The 24,336-nt window shown below is 41.4% G+C and overlaps 1 protein-coding gene across 2 annotated transcripts in view; it reads left to right on the top strand.

Moving 5' to 3' along the window:
- Positions 1-24,336, top strand: part of LOC124552607 (aminopeptidase N-like) — a 272,739-nt gene that overhangs the window by 147,302 nt on the left and 101,101 nt on the right. For both annotated transcript variants that reach the window (XM_047126932.1, XM_047126933.1), the window contains exons 11-13: positions 7,974-8,127; positions 18,961-19,042; positions 19,793-19,988. In XM_047126932.1, coding sequence (XP_046982888.1) covers positions 7,974-8,127; positions 18,961-19,042; positions 19,793-19,988 — 432 coding nt within the window. The remainder of the gene's footprint in view (positions 1-7,973; positions 8,128-18,960; positions 19,043-19,792; positions 19,989-24,336) is intronic.

Genomic DNA, 24,336 nt, shown 5'->3' with positions numbered 1-24,336 from the left:
GTTTGGACAATGTATGGGAACTCAGAATTGGGAATGGCCAGCACAAGAGGGTTACTGAGAGCCATATTAATGGCTTCAAAGGAGGCCTGATAATTTTCAGCCCAGTTAAACACATCACTCTTTTTATGCAAATTGTTATGAGGAACTGCTAACTAGGTGAAGTTTGACACAAATTTATGAAATAAATTACCTATGCCAATGAACCTGGACACCCTTTTATTATTCCTAGAGAGAGAAATGTTTTGTAAATCCTGATTCTGCTTTTGGTTGACCATAACCCCACCTATGGAGACCAAGTGTCCAAAAAAGGAAACCTGCTGCCAAGCCAATGTGATTTTAGATGATTTAACAGTGAGCCCAGCTGCTCTAAGATGAAGCAGGACTTATTCTGAATGTCAAAAGTGCTCAGCAAAAGAGGCAATTAAAAACAATATCATCATATAAGTAATTATAGACTTAGAATAACTCCAAATCACCGAACGTGTTATCCAAGATGTGGAACAAAACAACAGCTCCAGGTGACAGGCCAAAAGGAACCTGGCTGACATTATACAGACTCCAGTCTGTACAAAAGGCTGTAATGTGTTATAGAGTTTTCATTCAACAGAATTTGCTAATAAGCTTGATTGAAGTCAAGCATGGTAAGAAAACATGGCCCCAAAAACCACATAAAACAATTATGGAGTTCGGGAAGTGGAGTACATTACAGAACAAAATTATCATTTAAAACCCTATACTCCATGACCGTTTGGTAGTCCCTCTCTTGCTCCTTGGGCACTAGAGATACGAGAGAGGTATATAGGGGTGTTGAAGGTCTAATACCATATCATGGAGCCCAAAATATTCATCTTGGGAGGCAAAAGCTTATAAAGAGCATGCCACACCAGAATCTCATGTATTAGGTGGATCTTATATTTAATTTTGTTAGTATATACCAATTTATTATCCTCAGGGAGTCACACCTAGTGATACGTGGCTGGCGACCACAGGGCCCCGAGCTGAGTCCTGGCATTGCTTCCACTTACTTATGCCAGGCTCCTCACTCTTATCTTTCCTATGTGGCCACCCTAGGCCAGCTCTTGTTCTTTTCCGACCCTGACGCTATTAGGTTTCGAGGGCTAGGGGTCTTTCATTTTCCAACCTATACTTCTCATGCAGCGTCTGACCCGGAGCGGGCGGCTGCAAAAGGCGTCTGTATCCCATGTTACGGGCGGCCTCCAGAACTGCGGGAGGCAACGGAATACCACCGCAGATTATCTTCCCTGCATAATGCAGTCTCCATTTTATGCACAAAAAATGGCTTCTTCTCATGTTAAATCAGTGTCCGGAGGTAAAATAGTCCCCCATTCGGATCTCCGGGGGGGACAACTTGAAAGGAGGCAAAAAATCAAAACGAGAATTGGTACCTGGAATGTCAGAACTCTGATACAAGCAGGAAAACTAGAAAATCTTAAAAGAGAGATGGAAAAGAATCATATGGACCTCGTAGGAGTTGCTGAAGTAAGATGGAATGGACATGGAGAGTTGCAGTCAGATGAATATGTATTCTACTACTCAGGAGGAGAAGTAAAAGGAATTAATGGAGTAGGAATGATTATGACAAAGGAATTGGCTAAATGTGTGGAATATGTAGACTATGCAAATGACCGGGTTATTTGTGTAAGGCTGAAAGGAGCACAAAAAGATTTACTGATTGTCCAGGTGTATATGCCAACTTCAGAACATGATGACCAAATTGTAGAGGAAACATACAATGTAATAGAGAGAATAATGGACGAAAATAAAAAATGCTGCAAAATAGTAATGGGAGACTGGAACGCCATTGTGGGAGAAGGGAAAGAGGGAAACATAGTAGGCAGTCATGGTATTGGAAAGAGAAATGACAGAGGTGAATGGTTAATTGACTTCTGCAGGGAAAGGCAGCTGATAGTGGCAAACACATGGTTCAAGAACCATAAGAGGAGGCTCTACACTTGGAAATCACCAGGGGATAAATATAGAAACCAAATCGATTTTATACTGGTAGAAGAAAGATACAGGAATGGAATCAAGAAGGTGCACACATTACCAGGTGCAGATGTTAATAGTGACCACAACTTACTTATGGCAGAAATAGAAATAAGAATGAAAAAACTGAAAAAGGCGACAATGGTGAAGAAATGGGATCTAGAGAAGATAAGGTCCAACAAAGAACAAATTACAGAAATGCTGTCTCGGGACTTTCTAATCACATTACGAGACAAAGAAGCACCTAATAATGCCAATGAGTACTGGAATATGCTGAAAGAAGGAATCATTAAAGCAGGACAGCAAAATATAGGATATGTAAAAGGGAAAAGGTCAAAAAAACCATGGGTCACACAAGAAATGATTTCCAAGATGGAGGAGAGAAGAAAATTGAAAAACAAGAACACTGAAGATGCAAGAAAGATATACCGAAGGTTAAATAACGAACTGCGAAGAGAAACAGAGCAGGCTAGGAAAAAATGGCTAAAAGAGGAATGTCATGAAATTGAAGAACTGGACAGGAAAGGAAGATACGACTTACTATACAACAGAGTAAAGACTATGACATGGGAACAAAACAGAGCAGGAAGTGCTACTATGGAAATTTTGAGTAAAGACGAAGAGGTAGTGTATAAAGATCGTGACGATGTCCTCCAGAGATGGGAAGAATATATAAAAGAGCTATATGACACAAATAGCAAACCAGAAACTCTAGAACTTGAACCACACAACAGTGTAAGTGATGAAGAGAAAGGACCGACCATCATAATGGAAGAAGTAAAGTCTGCCATTGATGCAATGAAAAATGGCAAAGCAGTAGGTACAGATACAATACCGGGAGAAATACTAAAATGCTTGAACCACAATGGAATAAGAGAAATATTGAGGTTATGTAATAAAATATATGACAGTGGTGAATGGCCTGAGGACTTTTTGACAACAGTAATGATTCCATTGCCGAAAAAACAAGGAACCAAGAAATGCAGCGAGCACAGGACAGTCAGCCTCATTTCACATGCAGCCAAAGTGATGTTAAGAATAATTAATAAAAGACTTGAAAAAGTAATAGAGGAGAATCTCGGCGAGGAGCAGTTTGGCTTTAGATGGAATACGGGCACCAGAGATGCAATAGGGCTCCTACGAATCTTGGGAGAAAGGTTTATTGAAAAAGGAAGAGACCTATATATGTGCTTCATCAATTTAGAAAAGGCATTTGACAATGTGGTTTGGGACAAGCTGGCGACTATTAAGAGGGAAAAGAGAGTGGACTGGAAAACCAGAAGACTTATAAACTCATTGTACCTTAATCAAAAAGTTTCAGTTAAAGTGAGAGGAGAAAGTACGAACTGGATCAGACTAGGGAAAGGAGTAAGACAAGGGTGCTGTTTATCACCTACTCTTTTCAACCTGTACTTGAAAAATATGATTGACCAATGCTCATTAGATGACAAAGGAGTAGAAATTGGAGGAAGAAGAGTAGGGTGCTTGAGATTTGCTGATGACATGGTCCTTCTAGCCACAGGGGAAAAAGAATTACAGGATTTGGTGGACACCATTGCAACTAACGGAAAAAAATATGGAATGAAAATTAACACAAATAAAACAAAAGTATTGGCAATAGGAGGAAATAAGGAACTAAAAATTGTGCTGAATGGAGAAACACTAGAACAGGTGCAAAATTTTAAGTATGTTGGAAGCAGGATAGACACCGACTGGAAGTGCATCACAGAAATTAAAACAAGGATAGCAATGGCAAAAGAGGCGTTTTATAAGAAAAGGAGAATCTTCTGCAGCGGTATGGACAGAGAACTCAGAAAGAGACTCATAAAATGTCTTGTATGGAGTGTTCTTCTATATGGCGCTGAAACATGGACTATGAGGAGAAAAGACAGAGAAAGGCTGGAGGCTTTTGAGATCTGGACATGGCGGAAGATGGAAGGAATAAGTTGGATGGACAGAGTAAAAAATGAAGAGGTACTGAGAAGAGTGGGAGAGAAAAGGCAGTTACTAGATGTAATAAAGAGAAGAAAAAGAAATTGGATTGGGCATATATTAAGAAAGAATGACGGACTGATAAAAACAGTTTTAGAAGGTTATGTAGAAGGGAAAAGGAAGCGAGGAAGGAAGAGATTCCAGATACTGGATGACATGATGGACGGTACAACATACAGCAGCCTTAAGAAGGAAGCAATGGATCGCAGAAAATGGAGAGGCAAAGGACCTGCTAATATAGCAGATAACTGATGATGATGACCAATTTATTGGTAAGCATGTCAGGGAAACAACCAAGAATCTCCAGATGTTGGCCAGCTTAAACCAGTTCCAAGTGACTAACCTTGAAATGTGATTGCTGAAGCTGGACACTATTCACCCTCGGAAAACCTTGATAGGATCTTAATGCTACCCACTCACAAGGGTGAAATTTAAAAAAGAAAACTCTATCAACATAATCAAGACAGGTTTGCCATATGCAATCACACTTCAAAAGAAGACTGAAGCACAAATTCTTAATTATGAATTAATTAATAGGCCTCTAGAAGTTGAGAATTCTAAGTGTCCCACTCAGCTCACCTTCCAGAGGCAACATCTGGCCATTGACAGCCTGACATCTCTGATATGAAGCATGCAAGAAAGGCATCTTACACACTGCTGCAAACTCAAGATACCATTTGTAATCCAACAGGGAGATGATGCTGCCTGAATCAAGCATGGCGCACATGGGCTCCTGGTTAAGTTCGACACAGATATAGGGGAGAACCCAACCTGTTGCTGCCCTAATATGAGCACAATGCCTCAGCGGCATGGGGTATGCCCTGTTGCCCATTTCTAATACTGTCAGCTCTTCGGACTCTCATTCACGAGGTGTCCCCCATTGCCACATTGGAAACAAACTTCTGGCATAGACTGTCTTCTGGGGAAAGGGGGGGGGGGGGGGGCAGTTGCTTGCAGGTACCCTCCAGTTTACCTGGGGAGAAAGGTGAAAGGTAAGACTCTCCAATCCCCCATATTGCTCATCAGCAATCACACATAAATGATCATCTGGCTTCATAACTTACAAAATGTTATCGAGAGCTTCACCCTCTGTTACCTGTAGTTCTACAGTGGAGTCCACTACACAAGTCTCCTAAGTCAAGGTTTCACCAGGGTTTTGCACATGCCAAAAATTTTTGTGCTCAAGTTCACTTTCTAAAAGTGGATTGTAATTTTAGCTGGATAATGCATTTTCTCATGTCTTGCAGCAACCTTTGCCCCTGAAATACTTCTAAAAATATTGTGCTAGGTAACCCATGAGTTAACAGATATAATAGCCACAGAATAAAACAGTGAGACATATCTGAGGCATTGCTGTGAAATTCAAAGTGAAAATTTATCCACAAGAGAAACTCAAACTGTGCATCCTGTTCAACAGAAAGTTTAGCAACTCTCTGAAGCAAATGGACAATAAGATTAGGCAGTCTTCTGAAAGATTCTGTAATGGGTGGTTTTCCTGTTCTGTCCCTTTGTGGCCACTCAGTTGTGCTAACTGGCCACTGGCTGAAGAACCGTCTTCACTCGCACCCGCCACACCATCGACACCCAGAAACGTCACACCTACCTGCAGTTCCTTAAATTGGGCTAGCAACTGAATATTAAACTGGCCTGTTCCCCACTCACTTGCAGCTGCTTTAAGTCAGCAAGATGATTACTCCAAATGAGTAAATTGAGCCTGGACATTATATGCCTGCTTTAGGGTCAGTTGGGTGACCTCAAGAATTTCAATGTTCTAACACAGTGTTGCCAGAGCTGCTGAACAAGTATGAAGCACCTCACCCACTTGAGCAGTCCTCTTCAGTGAAGCTCAACAGTCTATCCAAAAAGGCGTGCAAATGGGCTGTCAAATCCGCTACACTTCTGTTGCCTGCCTGCTGATTAATCCTCAGTTCACATTGCAACTGATCATGCTGGAGAAAAGAAACTCCTGTGCAGTCCCTGGCAGCCATGCTTTGTAATAGGAATGAATACTATTTTCTATAACACACTGAGTACACATGTAACATAATGAATGGTGAATGATGATGCCAACAAGTAAAGAAAAGATTCTACCCCCTGTCCCCACCTCTTACCAGAACAATCACACTCTGAAAAAACCAGTTGTACTGGTTAATTCACACCCAAAGGAACTCGGGGAAAGAAGTGGATCCCAGGAATTTTCTTTTCAACAACATTCACCATTTTATCAAAAATACAAATACAACTTTATTACACCAACAAACAAATTGTGAGAATAAATATGACAGGATAGATAATTGAAATAATTAGTTGTAATAAAATTTTTAAAAATGTCTGAACATTCTGAGCAAAGCACACTCTCCTTTAATCCAATTATAGAAGTATGAATTGGTTACACAAATCGAACTGAGATATTAATTTCAAAAGATTTTTTTTATCTATACTTACCAAAAGCAGATCACAACTCTTAAATCATGAGTGAGGCTCACTTATGCTTTCTTCTTCTGTAAGATACAACAGAATATGACGTTCGCTACACAGAATTGCTAGATATACAGAGTAAAAAAATTACACTAATTATTTATTTTTTGTGAGCACTGTTCATGTCCCAAGACTTTAAATGACAAAGACCCATTTAAAGGGCAAGAGGAATACAGTTAAAATGAACTTACCTGCTGAGCCTGCAATTTAGAAGCATTAGGCTTTGATTACAGATGGAGCTGCCTTGTCACCATTACAAACATGGGCTGGCACCTCCAACATGTGAGTTGTCTATCTTGATATTAACATGCCTGTCTAACCATTCGATCTCTCTGGAAGGCAGTCATGCTTGCTCAATCAACCACAAGGCATGCCCAGGCCCAAATACGTGGCCGGCCAAACTTTTCAGTAGCAAGTATGGCGGGTGCATTTGAATTGCAGATAGACTTACTAGTTGAAGTACAAATACCATGTGCCCACCTGAGGCATGCAATAGCCTGTGCATAATTTCTGATTTTGAACAGTTGCTCAAATAAACCTCAAAGAGCGAAAACACAGATTTCTCAGCTACTGTCTATATACAGTGTTGCTGAAACAATGTTTCACAGCAAAGCACGAATGGCAGTTGCAGTTCTTAGTAATAAGGCATTAAACGCAACTTCATGAAACTTTAAAACTACAAACAGCTCAGAGCCCTGGGAGAGCATATATTACCAATTGAAATCCGGTACGGTTTAAATATTCAGGAGAGTAGCAAACATGTCACTAGCTTATAGTTCACCCTGCTCCTGCCAGCACACATAAGCAAATAACATGTTCAGAACATCAGCAGCACAACTGCACAGTGACGCAGCACACCCTTCGTGTTACCGGAGCTCCAAGTTACAACATTACGCGAGACAGAGCATGGAATTTACACTCAAAACGATGAGGAGCTGTTCCTTATGTAAGGTAAAAGTCCTAAAATCACTCAAGCCACTCACATATGAGCCTTAATGTGTAATAATACACCAAACAAATATTGGGGTGCAAACCCCTCAGTCTAATACAGAAGTCATCTTCTTTCACACACAAATGCCAAGGCACCATTCAGAAAGAAGTGACCACAAAGCATGGAGTGACACTGTACCAAGGTATACTGTCCTGGTCTCCAAATGGTAGAAATCTTCACTTTCAAGTGTGTCAGAAACAACCTTTGGCTAGGTGACAGGAAGCTAAGACACTTGCAGAAAAGGCCGTGTGTGACAAATTCATTGCAGCAAGACAAAGAAAGTGACCATCCCAATCCACTGACAGACTCACAGTAAAACACAGATACAATCGATGCACTGCACAGCTGAACACGTGCCTTCCCTATCTGCCTTGGATGGAGTTGCAATAACAAGGAACATAGGTTCCAAACTTGATAGTAGTATGTTAGTGCAGAATATTCTAGTATTTAATCAGTTCAAGTTTAAGACAAAGTGGCAATACTGTGTAAAAATTGTTATTCACAGGTGGAACCCACATGGGAAATGCCAGACAAGTTTCTGAATGAAATGCATCGGGTGATGCTACAAGACAGCACACGGTTCACCCGCCCACCTTTCACTGCTGTTGAAACTGTAACACAGCTGATCCAGACGTTTGATTCCATATCATACAGTAAAGGTTTGTGTTTGTTGCTCATTACAGGTAAAGATAGCCATTCATGGATATATTTTAGTATTTTGGGCAAGTTTTCTCAGTAGTAAGAGTTGTTTTAACACTTGAGTAGAGTATTTAGCTGTTTTTAGCATGCTGTATTATCTCTTCTTATGTTAATAGTCGTGATGTGTATTTTATTGCCTCTTCATGTATTGTAGTCACTTGTTGGACAGCATGTCAAATGTGATATTGGACAATTCAGTTTCCAGTACTGTGAACAGAACAGCATTATGAGGTACCTACCATCAGCTGAGGCAGTGATAAGCTATCTGCTGATGAGGTAACAACATAATTGCATACATACTTACTAAGTGCAAGGAAACGTAAGCATCAATATGTACACTATGTGATCAAAAGTATCCAGACACCCACAAAAACATACCTTTTTCTTATTAGGTGCATTGTGTTGCCACTTACTGCCAGTACTCCATAACAGCGACCTCAGTAGTCTTTAGACACCGTGAGAGAGCAGAATGGGGCACTCGGCGGAACTCAAAGACTTTGAATGTGGTCAGGTGATTTGGTGTCACTTGTGTCATACATCTGTACACAAGATTTCCATACTCCTAAACATCACTAGGTCCACAGTTTCTGGTGTGATAGTGAAGTGGAAACATGAAGGGACACATACAGCACAAAAGCATACAGACCGACCTCGTCTGTTGACCGAAAGAGACTGCCAACAGTTGAAGAGGGTCGTAATGTGTAATAGGCCAACACCTATCCAGACCATCACACAGGAATTCCAAACAGCATCAGGATCCACTGCAAGTACTATGACAGGCGGGAGGTGAGAAAACGTGGAGTTCATGGTCAAGCGGCTGATCATAAGCCACACATCACGCCAGTAAATGCCAAACGACGCTTTGCTTGGTGTAAGGAGCATAAACATTTTACGATTGAACAGTGGAAAAACGTTGTGTGGAGTGACGAATCACAGTATACAATGTGGTGATTTGATGACAGGGTGTGGGTATCGCGAATGCCCAGTGAGCATCGTCTGCCAGCGTGTGTAGTGCCAGGTGATGGTGATGGTGATGGTGTTATGGTGTGGTTGTATTTTTCACGGAGAGGGCTTGCACCCCTTGTTGTTTTGCATGCCACTATCACAGCACTATATTGATGTTTTAAGCACCGTCTTGCTTCCCACTGTTGGAAGATCAATTTGGCGATGGTGATTGCATCGTCCAACACAGTCATGCCCCTATTTGTAATGTGCGGCCTGTGGTGGAGTGGTTACATGACAATAACATCCCTGTAAGGGACTGGCCTGCACAGAGTCCTGACCTGAATCCTATAGAACCCCATTGGGATGTTTTGGAACGCCGATTTTGTACCAGGCCTCTTTGACCAACATCATACTTCTCCTCAGTGCAGCACTCCATGAAGAATGGGCTTCAATTCCCCAAGAAACCCTCCAGCATCTGACTGAACATATGCCTGTGAGAGTGGAAACTGTCATAAAGGATAAGAGTGGGCCAACACCATATTTAATTGCAGCATTACCGATGGAGGGCACCACGAACTTATGAGTAATTTTCAGCCAGGTGTCCGGATACTTTTTATCACATAGTGTAGGTGAACACATAACCTTATACTAAACCAGCAGAGAAACTTGGCATTGCCAAGGCATTTATGTACAGTGTGACATCATATCTCGTGAACTGTGTGTTGTGCAATGATATAATTTTGTAGGTACATTCAGCAGCATATGTAGTTACCGTCTGCAAAATGTGTTGCGAATGTAGTAAGTAGGAACGAGATAATAAATTTAAACATAATGCACACTGTGCCAATTTTTCACAAATCTGACCTCAGGAATCTGCCTACAGGAAAATTAAAGAGAGCTTTGGAGAAAGGAGAACCACTTGCATGAATATAAAGAGCTTTGATGGAAACCCAGTTCTAAGCAAAGAAGAGAAAGCAGAAAGGTGGAAGGGGTATATAGAGGGTCTATACAACGGCGATATACTTGAGGACAATATTATGGAAATGGAAGAGGATATAGATGAAGATGAAATGGGAGATATGATATTGTGTGAAGAGTTTGACAGAGCACTGAAAGACCTGAATCAAAACAAGGCACCCGGAGTAGACAACATTCCATTAGAACTACTGACAGCCTTGGGAGAGCCAGTCCTTACAAAACTCTACCATCTGGTGAGCAAGATGTATGAGACAGGCGAAATACCCTCAGACTTCAAGAAGAATATAATAATTCCAATCCCAAAGAAAGCAGGTGCTGCCAGATGTGAAAATTACTGAACTATCAGTTTAATAAGTCACAGCTGCAAAATACTAACGCTAATTCCTTAAAGACGAATGGAAAAACTGATAGAAGCCGACCTCGGGGAAGATCAGTTTGGATTCCGTAGAAATGTTAGAACACGTGAGGCAATACTGACCCAACGACTTATCTTAGAAGAAAGACTAAGGGAAGGCAAACCTACATTTCTAGCATTTATAGACTTAGAGAAAGCTTTTGACAATGTTGATTGGAATACTCTCTTTCAAATTCTGAAGGTGGCAGGGGTAAAATACAGAGAGCGAAAGGCTATTTACAATTTGTACAGAAAGCAGATGGCAGTTACAAGAGTCGAGGGGTATGAAAGGGGGGAAGCAGTGGTTGGGAAGGGAGTGAGACACGATTGTAGCCTATCTCCGATGTTATTCAATAAAGGAAACAAAAGAAAAGTTCGGTGTAGGTATTAAAATCCATGGAGAAGAAATAAAAACTTTGAGCTTCACCGATGACATTGTAATTCTGTCAGAGACAGCAAAGGACTTGGAAGAGCAGTTGAACGGAATGGACAGTGTCTTGAAAGGAGGGTATAAGATGAACATCAACAAAAGCAAAACGAGGATAATGGAATGTAGTCAAATTAAGTCGGGTGATGCTGAGGGAATTAGATTAGGAAATGAGACACTTAAAGTAGTAAAGGAGTTTTGCTATTTGGGGAGCAAAATAACTGATGATGGTCGAAGTAGAGAGGATATAAAATGTAGACTGGCAATGGCAAAGAAAGCGTTTCTGAAGAAGAAAAATTTGTTAACATCGAGTATTGATTTGAATGTCAGGAAGTCGTTTCTGGAAGTATTTGTATGGAGTGTAGCCATGTATGGAAGTGAAACGTGGACGATAAATAGCTTAGACAAGAAGAGACTAGAAGCTTTCGAAATGTGATGCTACAGAAGAATGCTGAAGGTTAGATGGGTAGATCACATAACTAATGAGGAGGTATTGAATAGAATTGGGAAGAAGAGGAGCTTGTGGCACAACTTGACTAGAAGAAGGTATTGGTTGGTAGGACATGTTCTGAGGCATCAAGGGATCACAAATTTAGCATTGGAGGGCAGTGTGGAGGGTAAAAATCGTAGAGGGAGACGAAGAGATGAATACACTAAGCAGATTCAGAAGGATGTAGGCTGCAGTACGTACTGGAAGATGAAGCAGCTTGCACAGGATAGAGTAGCATGGAGAGGTGCATCAAACCAGTCTCAGGACTGAAGACCACAACAATGACAACAACAACAACGACATCATATCACCTGTATTGTGTGTTGTACAATGGTATAATATTGTAGATACACTCCTGCAAATGGAAAAAAGAACACATTGACACCGGTGTGTCAGACCCACCATACTTGCTCCGGACACTGCGAGAGGGCTGTATAAGCAATGATCACACGCACGGCACAGCGGACACACCAGGAACCGCGGTGTTGGCCGTCGAATGGCGCTAGCTGCGCAGCATTTGTGCACCGCCGCCGTCAGTGTTAGCCAGTTTGCCGTGGCATACGGAGCTCCATCGCAGTCTTTAACACTGGTAGCATGCCGCGACAGCATGGACGTGAACTGTATGTGCAGTTGACGGACTTTGAGCGAGGGCGTATAGTGGGCATGCGGGAGGCCGGGTGGACGTACCGCCGAATTGCTCAACATGTGGGGCATGAGGTCTCCACAGTACATCGATGTTGTTGCCAGTGGTCGGCGGAAGGTGCACGTGCCCGTCGACCTGGGACCGGACCGCAGCGACGCACGGATGCACGCCAAGACCGTATGATCCTACGCAGTGCCGTAGGGGACCGCACCGCTACTTCCCAGCAAATTAGGGACACTGTTGCTCCTGGGGTATCAGCGAGGACCATTCGCAACCGTCTCCATGAAGCTGGGCTACGGTCCCGCACACCGTTAGGCCGTCTTCCGCTCACACCCCAACATCGTGCAGCCCGCCTCCAGTGGTGTCGCGACAGGTGTGAATGGAGGGACGAATGGAGACGTGTCGTCTTCAGTGATGAGAGTCGCTTCTGCCTTGGTGCCAATGATGGTCGTATGCGTGTTTAGCGCCGTGCAGGTGAGCGCCACAATCAGGACTGCATACGACCGAGGCACACAGGGCCAACACCCGGCATCATGGTGTGGGGAGCGATCTCCTACACTGGCCGTACACCACTGGTGATCGTCGAGGGGACACTGAATAGTGCACGGTACATCCAAACCGTCATCGAACCCATCGTTCTACCATTCCTAGACCGGCAAGGGAACTTGCTGTTCCAACAGGACAATGCAAGTCCGCATGTATCCCATGCCACCCAACGTGCTCTAGAAGGTGTAAGTCAACTACCCTGGCCAGCAAGATCTCCGGATCTGTCCCCCATTGAGCATGTTTGGGACTGGATGAAGCGTCGTCTCACGCGGTCTGCACGTCCAGCACGAACGCTGGTCCAACTGAGGCGCCAGGTGGAAATGGCATGGCAAGCCGTTCCACAGGACTACATCCAGCATCTCTACGATCGTCTCCATGGGAGAATAGCAGCCTGCATTGCTGCAAAAGGTGGATATACACTGTACTAGTGCCGACATTGTGCATGCTCTGTTGCCTGTGTCTATGTGCCTGTGGTTCTGTCAGTGTGATCATGTGATGTATCTGACCCCAGGAATGTGTCAATAAAGTTTCCCCTTCCTGGGACAATGAATTCACGGTGTTCTTATTTCAATTTCCAGGAGTGTACATTCAGTGGCATATGTGGGTACTATGTGTGAAATTTTTTGTCAATGGCGTTAATACCAAAGAAGTAGTAAACTTGCACCTGCATGCTGCAGCAATTTTTGGCACATCTCATTGTATTGTTTAGGACATCAAATCTATTTAACCGTGTGTCATATAGTGGTGTAACTTTGTGCTTACATTCAGTGGTGAATGTGAATACTGTCTGCAAAATGTGTAGCAAGTACAGCTAGAAGTAAAGAAGTAATGACTGATGCACAGCTTTTACTGCACGAACAGCGAAAACGTTGTAAATGATAAAAAATTTTCATTTTAGCATTTTGTAGGAGTTTCCAACAAGACAAAATTTTCTAATGGTTTGAAATAACATGTAAAATTTGTTGCAAGTTGCTAAGTGTTCTGAGTCTCAAATACTGGATTAATGAAGTCTGGTAATTCACATGTCACAGGCTACACTTCTTTTGCACCTGAACTCCTACCTGTTTGATGGGTATGTGGTTCTTACCCCCACAGTGATTGCTGCCTGTCAGTAAGGTATGTATGAGCCCGCCTGGTTAGCCATGTGGTCTAACGCACTGCCGGTCCCCAGCATGAATCCGCTCGACAGATTAGAGTTGAGATCCCGTGTGCTGGCCAGTCTATGAATGGTTTTTAAGGTGATTTCCACGTTGGTGAACGTGGGCTAGTACCCCTTATTCCGCCTCAGTTATACTATGTCAGCAATTGCTATGCAAACACTTTCTCCATGTACGCGTGCACTATAATTACTCTACCATTACACTTGTCTGGTGTGAGGCTTTCCTGGGGGCCAAACTGCACAATAACCCTGGGTCTGGTTTGGGGTGGCAGTGGGGTGAGTCGACTGCTATAGCCTGTTGTGGGTTTGTGTACCACTGTGGGCTATGGCGGGGATGAAGCCTCTGTCGTTTCTAGGTCCCTAGTTCCATACAATACAAAACACACACACACACACACACACACACACACACACACACACACACACACACCCTTATTAAATTTAGTCCATTAAACACTATCTGGAGTTATAAATCTGCAGTTTTCTCATGATGAGCAGAGAACAGACACATTGACATTGTTCAATGAGCCTTGTAAGATTGTACAGCAGAATCATGTACATTGAGTTAGGGAAAGGGCTTGTTTGCAGAAAAACAAGTATGCACTGGACACAGACAGTACAATGGTGTCTGGAGCACGAAGTGACAGCAGAGTTACCATTTGACAGGATGTGGCAGCAGAGAGAAATATGCCAACAGTTGTGTGCAATGTTATGTCTTCCTTTGCACATTCTCTAGTGGACATAGGAGTGAGGAACAGATGCTTTTGATGAAGAGATAATTTAGATATTTATTAATTCCACATCTAACATTAAATTGTTAAAAATAATACATAACGCTGTTGCTGTCGGTGCAGCGTCAGTTGCTAACAGTAGATTTGAATGTAGAAATATATACACATACAGAAAATCTGTAAATCTGTCACTCTTTGATAGTGTCCATTCAGAAGATTTCAAGCACTGGCCACTATGAAAGTCTGTAAATGTTATTCAGCTGACAAACACACAAAATGGGGTCAGTGGATGAACGTTCAAACTTGAGTACCCCCACTGCTGGACCTCCTGAGAGGCGATTCTCGCATCTGATTGGCAGCAGCATAATTGTTCATGCTGGCACCTTTGTGCTGCGAAGGCAGCTGTAGGAAACATGGTAGCGTAACTGGAGGCTTGTGTATTTCAAAGTGTGGTCGACCATATACTGCGCACTGGATTAACACACTGGACACTGAGTGGGACCACATCGTCTTTTCAAATAAGAACTGGTTCCATGTGTGGAATCGTGACTGATGTATTTGTGTGTGGACACTTCGAGAAAAATGAATGTTGCCAGATTGCACTCGTCATTGTTATACATGTTCAAACTCTGCGATTCTCTGTGTCCAATTTTTTAAAAAAAATCCTTGTTACGAAATTGTTGATGATGTATTTGCACCTCTTCATCAGAACAAACCAACACACAAATCTGTTGTCTTATATATTGGAAAACAACACTGCAGAATACCATTTCAAGACTTCTTGTTACAATGAATAGAAAAAGTGTTTAATACCCATCTTGTTTTGTTACAATGTTTTTGGCTTCAGTCATTCTCTTGATAACTTCTGAGATATGATTTTAAGGTCCTGGGTTTTTAATGTGTGTGAAGATACTTGTTCACGGCTTTTAAGGCATTTTGGTTTCTTTCTGCTTGACATATGGCAAACAATCAACTTCATATTTCAGCATTACATACTTTAATAAAGAGAGTCATTCACATGATGAGATCATAAATCATTTCAGATTTGTATTCCATTAAAGGTGACAATTTTAATGTAAAGAGGTTTACATTCCACACATTTAATGCATAATATTCTGACCAAACACACTTACCAACTTTAAACCATAGACTCCCTTGTCCTGTTTTAAAACAGAGAATTGTTTATTCCAGTTCCAAAGCAACCTTGCTTTCTTTAATAGTGAGTCAAAGAGTGTCTAACTCTTTTTTGCAAAACACCGGTGATATAGGGTGAGCAAAAAGTCTTGCCCTGAGTACAACAATTTATAACAGAATAACCATTTGACATAATAAGTTACATTTAATGCCGTTACATAGGTTAGTGTTACTAGTTTTTTTTTTTTTAAAGACCACTTACATTAGTAAACCTCAACGTGTCCTCCCTTGGTAGCTTGGAAAATGTCGAGATGATATTCCAGTTCCTGCCAGGTGTACATAGCATGTTTTATGTCGCAGCACCCACAGCAGCTTATATCCTGGCTTTCAGTTCATCAATGTCAGCAACTGGTGTGACGAAGACTCTGTCCTTGGTATAGCCCCAGAAAAAAAAAAAAAGGTCAAGGGGCACAATGTCTGGAGAGGGGAGTAATGTCCGGATCAGTGGATTGGAAGGAACGGTCCAACACCCTGGCCACTCCACCACTGCATTTTACAGTGTGGAAATTTAGATCTCTGCAGAATTATCAGTTGAGCAAATTAAATCTTGGATATATTTTTTCTGCAGGCTTGAGTTAATATTTATGAAGAAAACATGGCACTGAATACAAACAAGATTTATTAAAATAAAATAAATATATATTACTGAACATAATTTTGAAATGGAATTTTTGTAACCAAATACGTCAAAATGTGAAATCTGTGCCAAATATGACCAAATGAAACAAATAGAATTTATGGGATGATTAATTTCTTTAAATTCAGAGATAAAGAATGTAATTCCAAAATATTACTGAAAACATGACAAAGAATAACATTTAAATAAAGGTTCTCTCACAATATATCACTCCCATAAGTTTCCTTTTTTCAAACATCAGATTTGCAATTTGAGATAAAACATAACTGAAAAAATAATGGACTCACAGATTTCATCAATCAGGATAGGTACCGTTATCTACTCTTGAACAAAGGTCCCTATAAAATAGATTCGTTATAGTGTCCTGTGCTTGGCATGTTATTTGGTACACAATATGATATCTAGTTCCTGTAGCTGATAATCTGGGCTGCAGTTACATTTCTGATGCGTGGCTCTGCATTGTCTTTGAGATTCTCATGTTGTTACCTTCCAACAAGATAATTTGAGACCATGTATTGCTGAGCTGTTGTGACGCACCTTGATATGGAGGGTGTTTAACTGTCGAACTATCCAACATGTCCTCCAGATCTCTCATCCACTGAAAACATCTGGTCACGAGTTGCTGCGAGAAAATGCTGGTCCATCATTGGTTCTTGGACAGCTACGCACAACAAGTGTAGAATAGATTGGAATCCCATTGAGCTTGCAAAGATGGCCAAAAAGATTTCTCCTCATTGAAGATAGAAAGAAATCACCACCTTTTCCATGTTCCAAAAGGAATTCAGAAACACAAGAAGGATGCCACACTGTGAATTTATAAAGGTCACAATGTGACGGGCCTATTCCATGCAGATAGGGTTTGTCATCTTTGCTTCTCTGTGCGCCAGAACATTTCCTCTGCTAACTGTGAGTGAGTGAAAAAGATGTCAGCAATGGATAACCACCCAAAAATTGAAGTTTTTTGTTTAACTTTAAAGTTTTATAAGAGTTGCATACTGGAAACTGGAATTTCTTGGCAGTAGTTTAAAACTTTGTTACTTTCTATTTTGTTACTTTTGTGGTTAATAAATGGTGTTTTTGACTTTCAGTTTTATGTGTTCTATTTCTACATTCCCATATAGGTCTCTATTACATTTTGTGTTGTGACTTGGCAAGACAGCCAAGCCACTACGAGGTGAAGCCGAAAGGCACGCGTTTAAGCTCACGCAGGCTGGCATGAGGTCTGGAACAGTTAAAGGATTTGAGTCTAGCAAATAAAGTACGTAGCTGTTGGAATACTTAACTTTAATCCATAATTGGTGAACATCGGTCTGACGGTACATGCATCACAAGATAAATAGCAATTGATAATGGCGCCTTGACGTACCTGAAGGCTATGCTAACTATCGTCTCAGCAAATGAGAGTGTAATTTGTCAGTGAACCATCGCTAGTAAAGTCGGCTGTACAACTGGGGCGAGTGCTAGGAAGTGTCTCTAGACCTGCCGTGTGGCGGCGCTCGGTCTGCAATCACTGACAGTGGCGACACGCGGGTCCGACGTATACTACCGGACCGCGGCCGTTTTAAAGGCTACCACCTAGCAAGTGTGGTGTCTGACGGTGACACCACATTTTGCACATTAAAAGTTGAGAATCTGAAATAAAAGGAGATTTCCCAATCTGGGCCCATCAGACACATTGCACTCGAACTCAGGGCTCCGGAGTCATTCTGGGTGGGGGGTTAAAATGTAAAATATCTGAATGGTGTGCAGCTTTTTTTTCATTTGCTTGAAAGTAGTTTCAATTCTGAAAACTGACTCTAACAATATTCTGTCTATAACCCTGTGACAATGCGTCCAGAACAGCTACAATGTTACCACTAAAAGAATTATGCTTGTTCATTGTTTACACCCATTTTTATAACAATGCCCAAATTTAAAATATGTGTCTTGTAGGATTTTTTAAAGGATTCAACAGCTAAATTTGCCAACAAGCACTGAAGCAGGGGTGGCCACAGCATGCCAAGACTTTACATGTACAGTGTGTGTGGTTCTCAAAATTTGTTTTGCTTTTGACCTACGTTTTTGTGAAAAGTGAAATATAAAATGAAGTAGTATGCAGTGTGACAACACCGCCATTTCAGTGCGGCCCTTTTGCAGTTGCCCCCTCTTCACACTTAGACAGTGTTACATGGCAGTGGGGAAAATGTACAGTGAGGCTAAGTGATTCAGCACTCGTGCCTGGGCATGACACAGTCTTTGCTGCCCATGCACTAACGGGTTAAAATGAGTGAGCCAGTAAATAAGAATAATAAGTTTCTCTTTGGTTTGGTTTGAGAGACTTACTCATATGTGTATAAATAGTAAATGAAAACATAGACAAAACAAAACTTTATTATTAATTTAATTTACTAGATTTAGGTGCCCAGTTTCAGTTTCTGCTGCAATGCTTGAGTGTTGATTAAAAAAATTTATCAGAATATTATCCTAGCATTACAATTTCTTTCATGTTCTTTTGGACTAGTCTCAAAATATTCCTTAATGCTGTGTAAGAATGCTGTTTTCAAGCACTCTTAGTTTTGTTTTGAATATTGGTAATCTTTTTACATTTTATAAACTGCCTGATAGTGTTGCACAATCTTTAAATTGATAGTGATTATTCACTGTTTTCAGGTGCATGTCTTTATAGAATGCTCAATCTCAGCCTAACTGAAGCAGTGTTCAGGAATGGTTTGTCAATATTTATCAACAGATGGTAAGTACTGTTGAAAGTAAGTTATTAAATAATTGCGAAACACAGAACCGTAATACAAGAAAAAGTAGTTGGCAAAGCATTCCTGCAAAAGTTCAGAGTCATATTCTGAAATCTGTGGCTGTGTTCACGAACATCCCATTTTCTGTCAGTAAAATGCTGTATTCTTTTATTATTGTTATTGAAATTTGTTTGACTCATAAAATAGTTTCCTAAGCTGTGGCATAGTGTGTGACAACCAATTTCTACTGTTTCAATAGTCTTATGAATCTTAATGTGACTGTCTTGCATCAAGATGCCATTAATTTTATCTACCATTTCTTCAGATGAAATGCCAAACCTGCCATCAGAAAGTGCCAAATTTACAATGCGTATGCAATGTTATTTGAATTCATGTATTTAGTAATAAAGTGTCAAATGATTTTACTGAATACCCATGAACTTCCCCTTACTCAGTTTGTATGTGGGCCATAATATATCAACATAAATAAAAATGATTTTGAAAACTGCAGTGCACTTTTGTTTAACTGCTTCTGTGTAATGTGACTTGGACCACGTAATCCAAATGTAGCTAGCAACTATGTATTTCATCAGTTTTAAACCTGTACAGTATGTTACAAGTATCACACTTATTTGGGAATTTGTGGAGAAAAAATAACAAGCTTGACTGTGTTGAATTTTTTACTCATATGCTCGTTCCTTCTTTCTGTAATATGTTACATCCTTCCATAACATTTCTTTCTATTGGCTCAGGAAATACTCAAATGCACAGCACGATGACTTGTGGTGGTCCTTGGAAGAAGCCATCAAGCAGAGGCCTGTGCACCAACGCATTATTCCAGCAAACACATCTCTGAAGGAGGTGATGAATTCTTGGATCTTGCAGCCTGGATTCCCTGTTGTTACTGTCACAAGAAATTACGTGACCGGATCTGTCGCTTTCAAACAGGTATTCACTGCATTTGAATATCTCAGTTGACAACGTTTTTGACAGTACCTTATAGAAAAAAATGCCATATTATTTACTGCTGAATTGAAATGGATATATTTGTGGAGGAAAATTGTTTGAAGAATGCAGTGAAAGCTTTCATGACTTATTTTCTTACCTCATGCTGAAACTTCCATGTTGCATGCTCATTGTTTGTGAAACATCAAGATTCCTGACATTTCATCCAGATATGTTTGACAGTTTCAGGGAAGGAGCACCTCAAAAGATATGTAATGCAGCTCTGAGCAAAATAGTTGGAACCTTAAAAGTTTCATGGCCCATGATTGAACATGTACGATTCATGTGTGAAGAATGTCATCACTGCCCTCATGTGGTTTTCTCTGTCCATCTTTTCTTTGGCCAATCAGTATTTGTTCTTCCTTCTTGTGGTGTCCATTTCAGCACTGACTTTGGTATTCAGCCTCTTTGCATTATTGTTATATACTGTTTCCATTTGTTTGTCTACTTCATTATTTCGTAAGTCATTCATGTCCTCCTCATGTCCCTTCCTACAAAGTGATATGTAGCCAGCTACTGCTCTCAGTAATCTCATCTATGATGTTTTTTTCTTTTCAATCTGGACCACTGGATAAATGTGAGATGAAGAGAGAGGAGGGAGGGGCGGGTGGGCATAGAGAGATGGGGAGAATGAGGTGGAGAGAGTAGGAGGAGGAGATGGACAGAGGGAGCAGACAGAAGAGATGAACAGAGAGAGAGGGGGGGGGGGGGAATATGTAGAGGGAGGGAAAGGAGGATATGGTCGGAGAAAGGGTGCAGAGGAGATGGACAAAGAGAATGAGGAGGAGGGGACGGACATATAGAGGGGGAAGGGTGAGGTGGACACAGAGACATGGGGATGAAGAGGTGGAGACACAAAGTGGGAAGGAGGAGATATGTGCAGTATAGAGGGATAAAACGTATCTGTTGTTTTGTTTTGATGACTGGTGGTGACGAAATAAGCTAGCCGTTTGCATACATGTGCTTGCATTCAGCAGTTATGTTATGATGAATTGCAGCAGCGTCAGCGGTCCTCATATGTCCACCTGCCTGAGTAAGCATAGCTTGCAATGCATGCCTGTCCCCTCCTCTCCCCTCACCAACTGCTATAACTCATGACAACACGACACATGCAGAAGCATCCCTACCATGCAGTGCATGTGGAGAAGCATGCGTGATAGCATGCGTCGTGTTATTGAAGTAAATGTATGTTGTAGAACAAATTTATTATTTTTTAACATACTTTATGTTCCTCGATGGAAAAAAAAAGTTCCACTCCCTACTTCAGCCTAGCTCCAAACCCAATTTCATCACAATCAGTTCAGCAATTTAGTTGTGAAAACATAGCAGACAGAGTTTCCTTCCATATTTATAATATTAGTATGCATTCTGATGCCAAAACTTCCTGGCAGAATAAAACTGTGTGCTGCACCGAGATTCATACTCGGAAACTGTGCCTTTCATGGGCAGGTGGTAGAGCATTTGGCCATGAAAGACAAAGGGCAGCAAGTGTGAGTCTCTGTCTGGCACACAGTTTCAATCTGGCAGGAAGTTTCATGTCAACTCTCACTCCACTGCAGGGTGAGTACCTTTATGGACTCTGATTCTGTCATGAAGAATGTGAGATCTCTACCTATAGCAGAGTGACTAATACACTGATAGAAAAAAAACCAGCAACACCAAGAAATATTTACTGCAGAGCAATGAAATTGCAGAAGCTCATCTGTCTAGGTAACATATTTAAGTGATTAACATTGAAAGATCACAGGTTGATGTAACTGCAAGATAAGCCATTGCAAATATGAAATGCTTGTACATTAATAATTGGTGTAACAGCCAGAATGTTGAATGCAAGTACACAAGTGTGCACTCATTGTGTTGTACAGATGCTCCGATGTCAGTTTGTGGGATGGAGTTACAAGCCTATTGCATTTGGTTGGTCAACAATACATGGACAATTAGTAGTGTTAGTGAGTGATGCTGGAGTTTTCATCTGATGATGTCCCATATGTGCTCGATTAGAGGCAGATCTGGTGATCAAACAGACTCTCTGTAGAGCACATTGGGTTACCACAGCTGTATATGGGCAGGTGTTGTCCTGTTGGAAAACATCCCCTGGAATGCTGTTCTTGAATGGCAGCACGGTACGTTGAATCTCTAGGCTGATGTACAAATTTGCAATCAAGGTGCATGAGATAGTCAAGACATTGCTCCTACTGTCATATGAAGTTGTACCCCAGACCATAACTACATCTACATCTACATCTACAACCACACTCTGCAAGCCACCTGACAGTGTCTGGCGGAGGGTACCTTGAGTACCTCTATCAGTTCTCCCTTCTGTTCCAGTCTCGTATTTTTCGTGGAAAGAAAGATTGTCAGTATGCCTCTGTGTGGGCTCTAATCTCTCTGATTTTATCCTCATGGTCTCTTTGCGAGATATACGCAGGACAGAGCAATATACTGCTTGTCTCCTCGGTGAAGATATGGTCTCGAAACTTAAACAAAAGCCCATACCAAACTACTGAGCATCTCTCTTGCAGAGTCTTCCACTGGAATTTCTCTATCATCTCCGTAATGCTTTTGTGACTACTAAATGATCCTGTAATGAAGTGTGCTGTTCTCCATTGGATCTTCCCTCTCTCTTCTATCAACCCTATCTGGTACGGATCCCACACCGGTGAGGGTATTCAATCAGTGAGCGAACCAGTGTACTGTAACCTACTTCCAACTGCTGCTGAGATTCCTGTTGCAGATGCAGTACAATGCAGCAGAGCCATAGGCCGAACACAATGCTTCTCCCTCTCGGAAGTGCCACATGGCCATCCAGATTCCAATCTTCTTACGACCACACATTCTCGTGACCATCACCGCCAGCACATATGTACAGTGGCTACATTTCTGCCAGGCCTTTCTGAAGAACCACAGAAGGAATATTCAACTTCCATAGCCTTATTACACAACCTCATTCAACCTCCCTGAGGTGTTGACAATGGCATCTTCGTTGCTTTAAAGGCATTCTTGACTAACATAACTCAACAAATCCTATCTCAAAGGTAACTAATACTCATGACCATTGCAGTGTGTATTTAAAGCAGACCTGCTTTGCATTCCTATAGTAGTGCTACTTTTGCCACTCTTAGGCGACTGCTACAGAATTTGAATATATATCATCTTTCAGGTGTAGAAACACACCTGCCAACTTTTGTTTGTCATGCAATTCCTTGTTTGTGTTGTAAACTTTTTTCTATCAGTGTATAAGTAAAATGAGGGAAAGGCAACCTTTACCTGAAGAGGATTGGTCCATACATACAGAGACATGTAATAGAAAACAGTTAACAGTAGCTTTTGAGCTCTTTCTCTTTCTCCAGTAAGAGTACACGCATTCACACACACAGCCACATTGATACCTAAGTGTACATGCTCACAGTATCAGCCAGACTGTTTGCCGAATACCAATTTTTGAAAGCATTTGCTTAGGTTCATTAAGGTGGGGAGGGAATAGGAAAAGAGGCGTGAGGCAAGGAGGAGCTAGCAGGGTAGTGTGAAGCAGGTGACATAGCAGCTGCACAACAAGATGAAAAGAGTTCAGAGAGTAAAGCGTAAAAGATAATGTGAGGCAGTGTGAGAGAAAGTAAAAGGTAAAATGAGGCAGTGGGAAACAATTTAGTTGTGGTTTTGGCCAGATGGATTGCAACAGTGCAGGATATGCTAGAGAGACAGTTCCAACCTGCAGAGTTCTTGTGCTTTAAGGTAATATCTAAATGGCCCATATAGTGAAGCAGCTATTGAGATCATTAGTATTGTGGTGTGCAGTATGTTTGGCAGTTGGATGGTAAAGTTTGCAGTTTGCCATGTTTTGGTAGTGGCTATTCATGTAAGTGGATAGTTGGTTCTTGTCACACCCACATAGAATACTATACAGTAATTGCAGCAAACTTGCTATCTAACATGGCTGCTTTCACACATGGCTCTGCCTTTCATTGGATAGGTAAAGCCTGTGACTGAAATGCAATATGAGGTGGATGATGGGTGTATGGGACAGGTCTGCACCTGTGTTGACCACAAGATAATGACCCATGAGGTGCAGGATTGGAGTATGGATGGGCAAGGATGTTCTGTAGGTTGGATGGGTGGCAGAACACTACAGAGTGTACATGAAGGCCAGGAACACTTTCAATTATTTATTGCACAAGAAATAAACATTGTACAGATGTCATCCATATTGCATTTTGAAGAGAAACTCTGAAAGTTTTTTTTGTACAAACATTCGATATGCAAACCATGAGTGACTCGGTAGACATCAATACGG

The sequence above is a fragment of the Schistocerca americana genome, chromosome 10, assembly GCF_021461395.2.
Source record: "Schistocerca americana isolate TAMUIC-IGC-003095 chromosome 10, iqSchAmer2.1, whole genome shotgun sequence".
Taxonomy (NCBI): domain Eukaryota; kingdom Metazoa; phylum Arthropoda; class Insecta; order Orthoptera; family Acrididae; genus Schistocerca; species Schistocerca americana.
The sequence above is the reverse complement of the archived record's forward strand: the minus strand, read 5'-3'. Positions and strand labels throughout refer to the sequence as shown.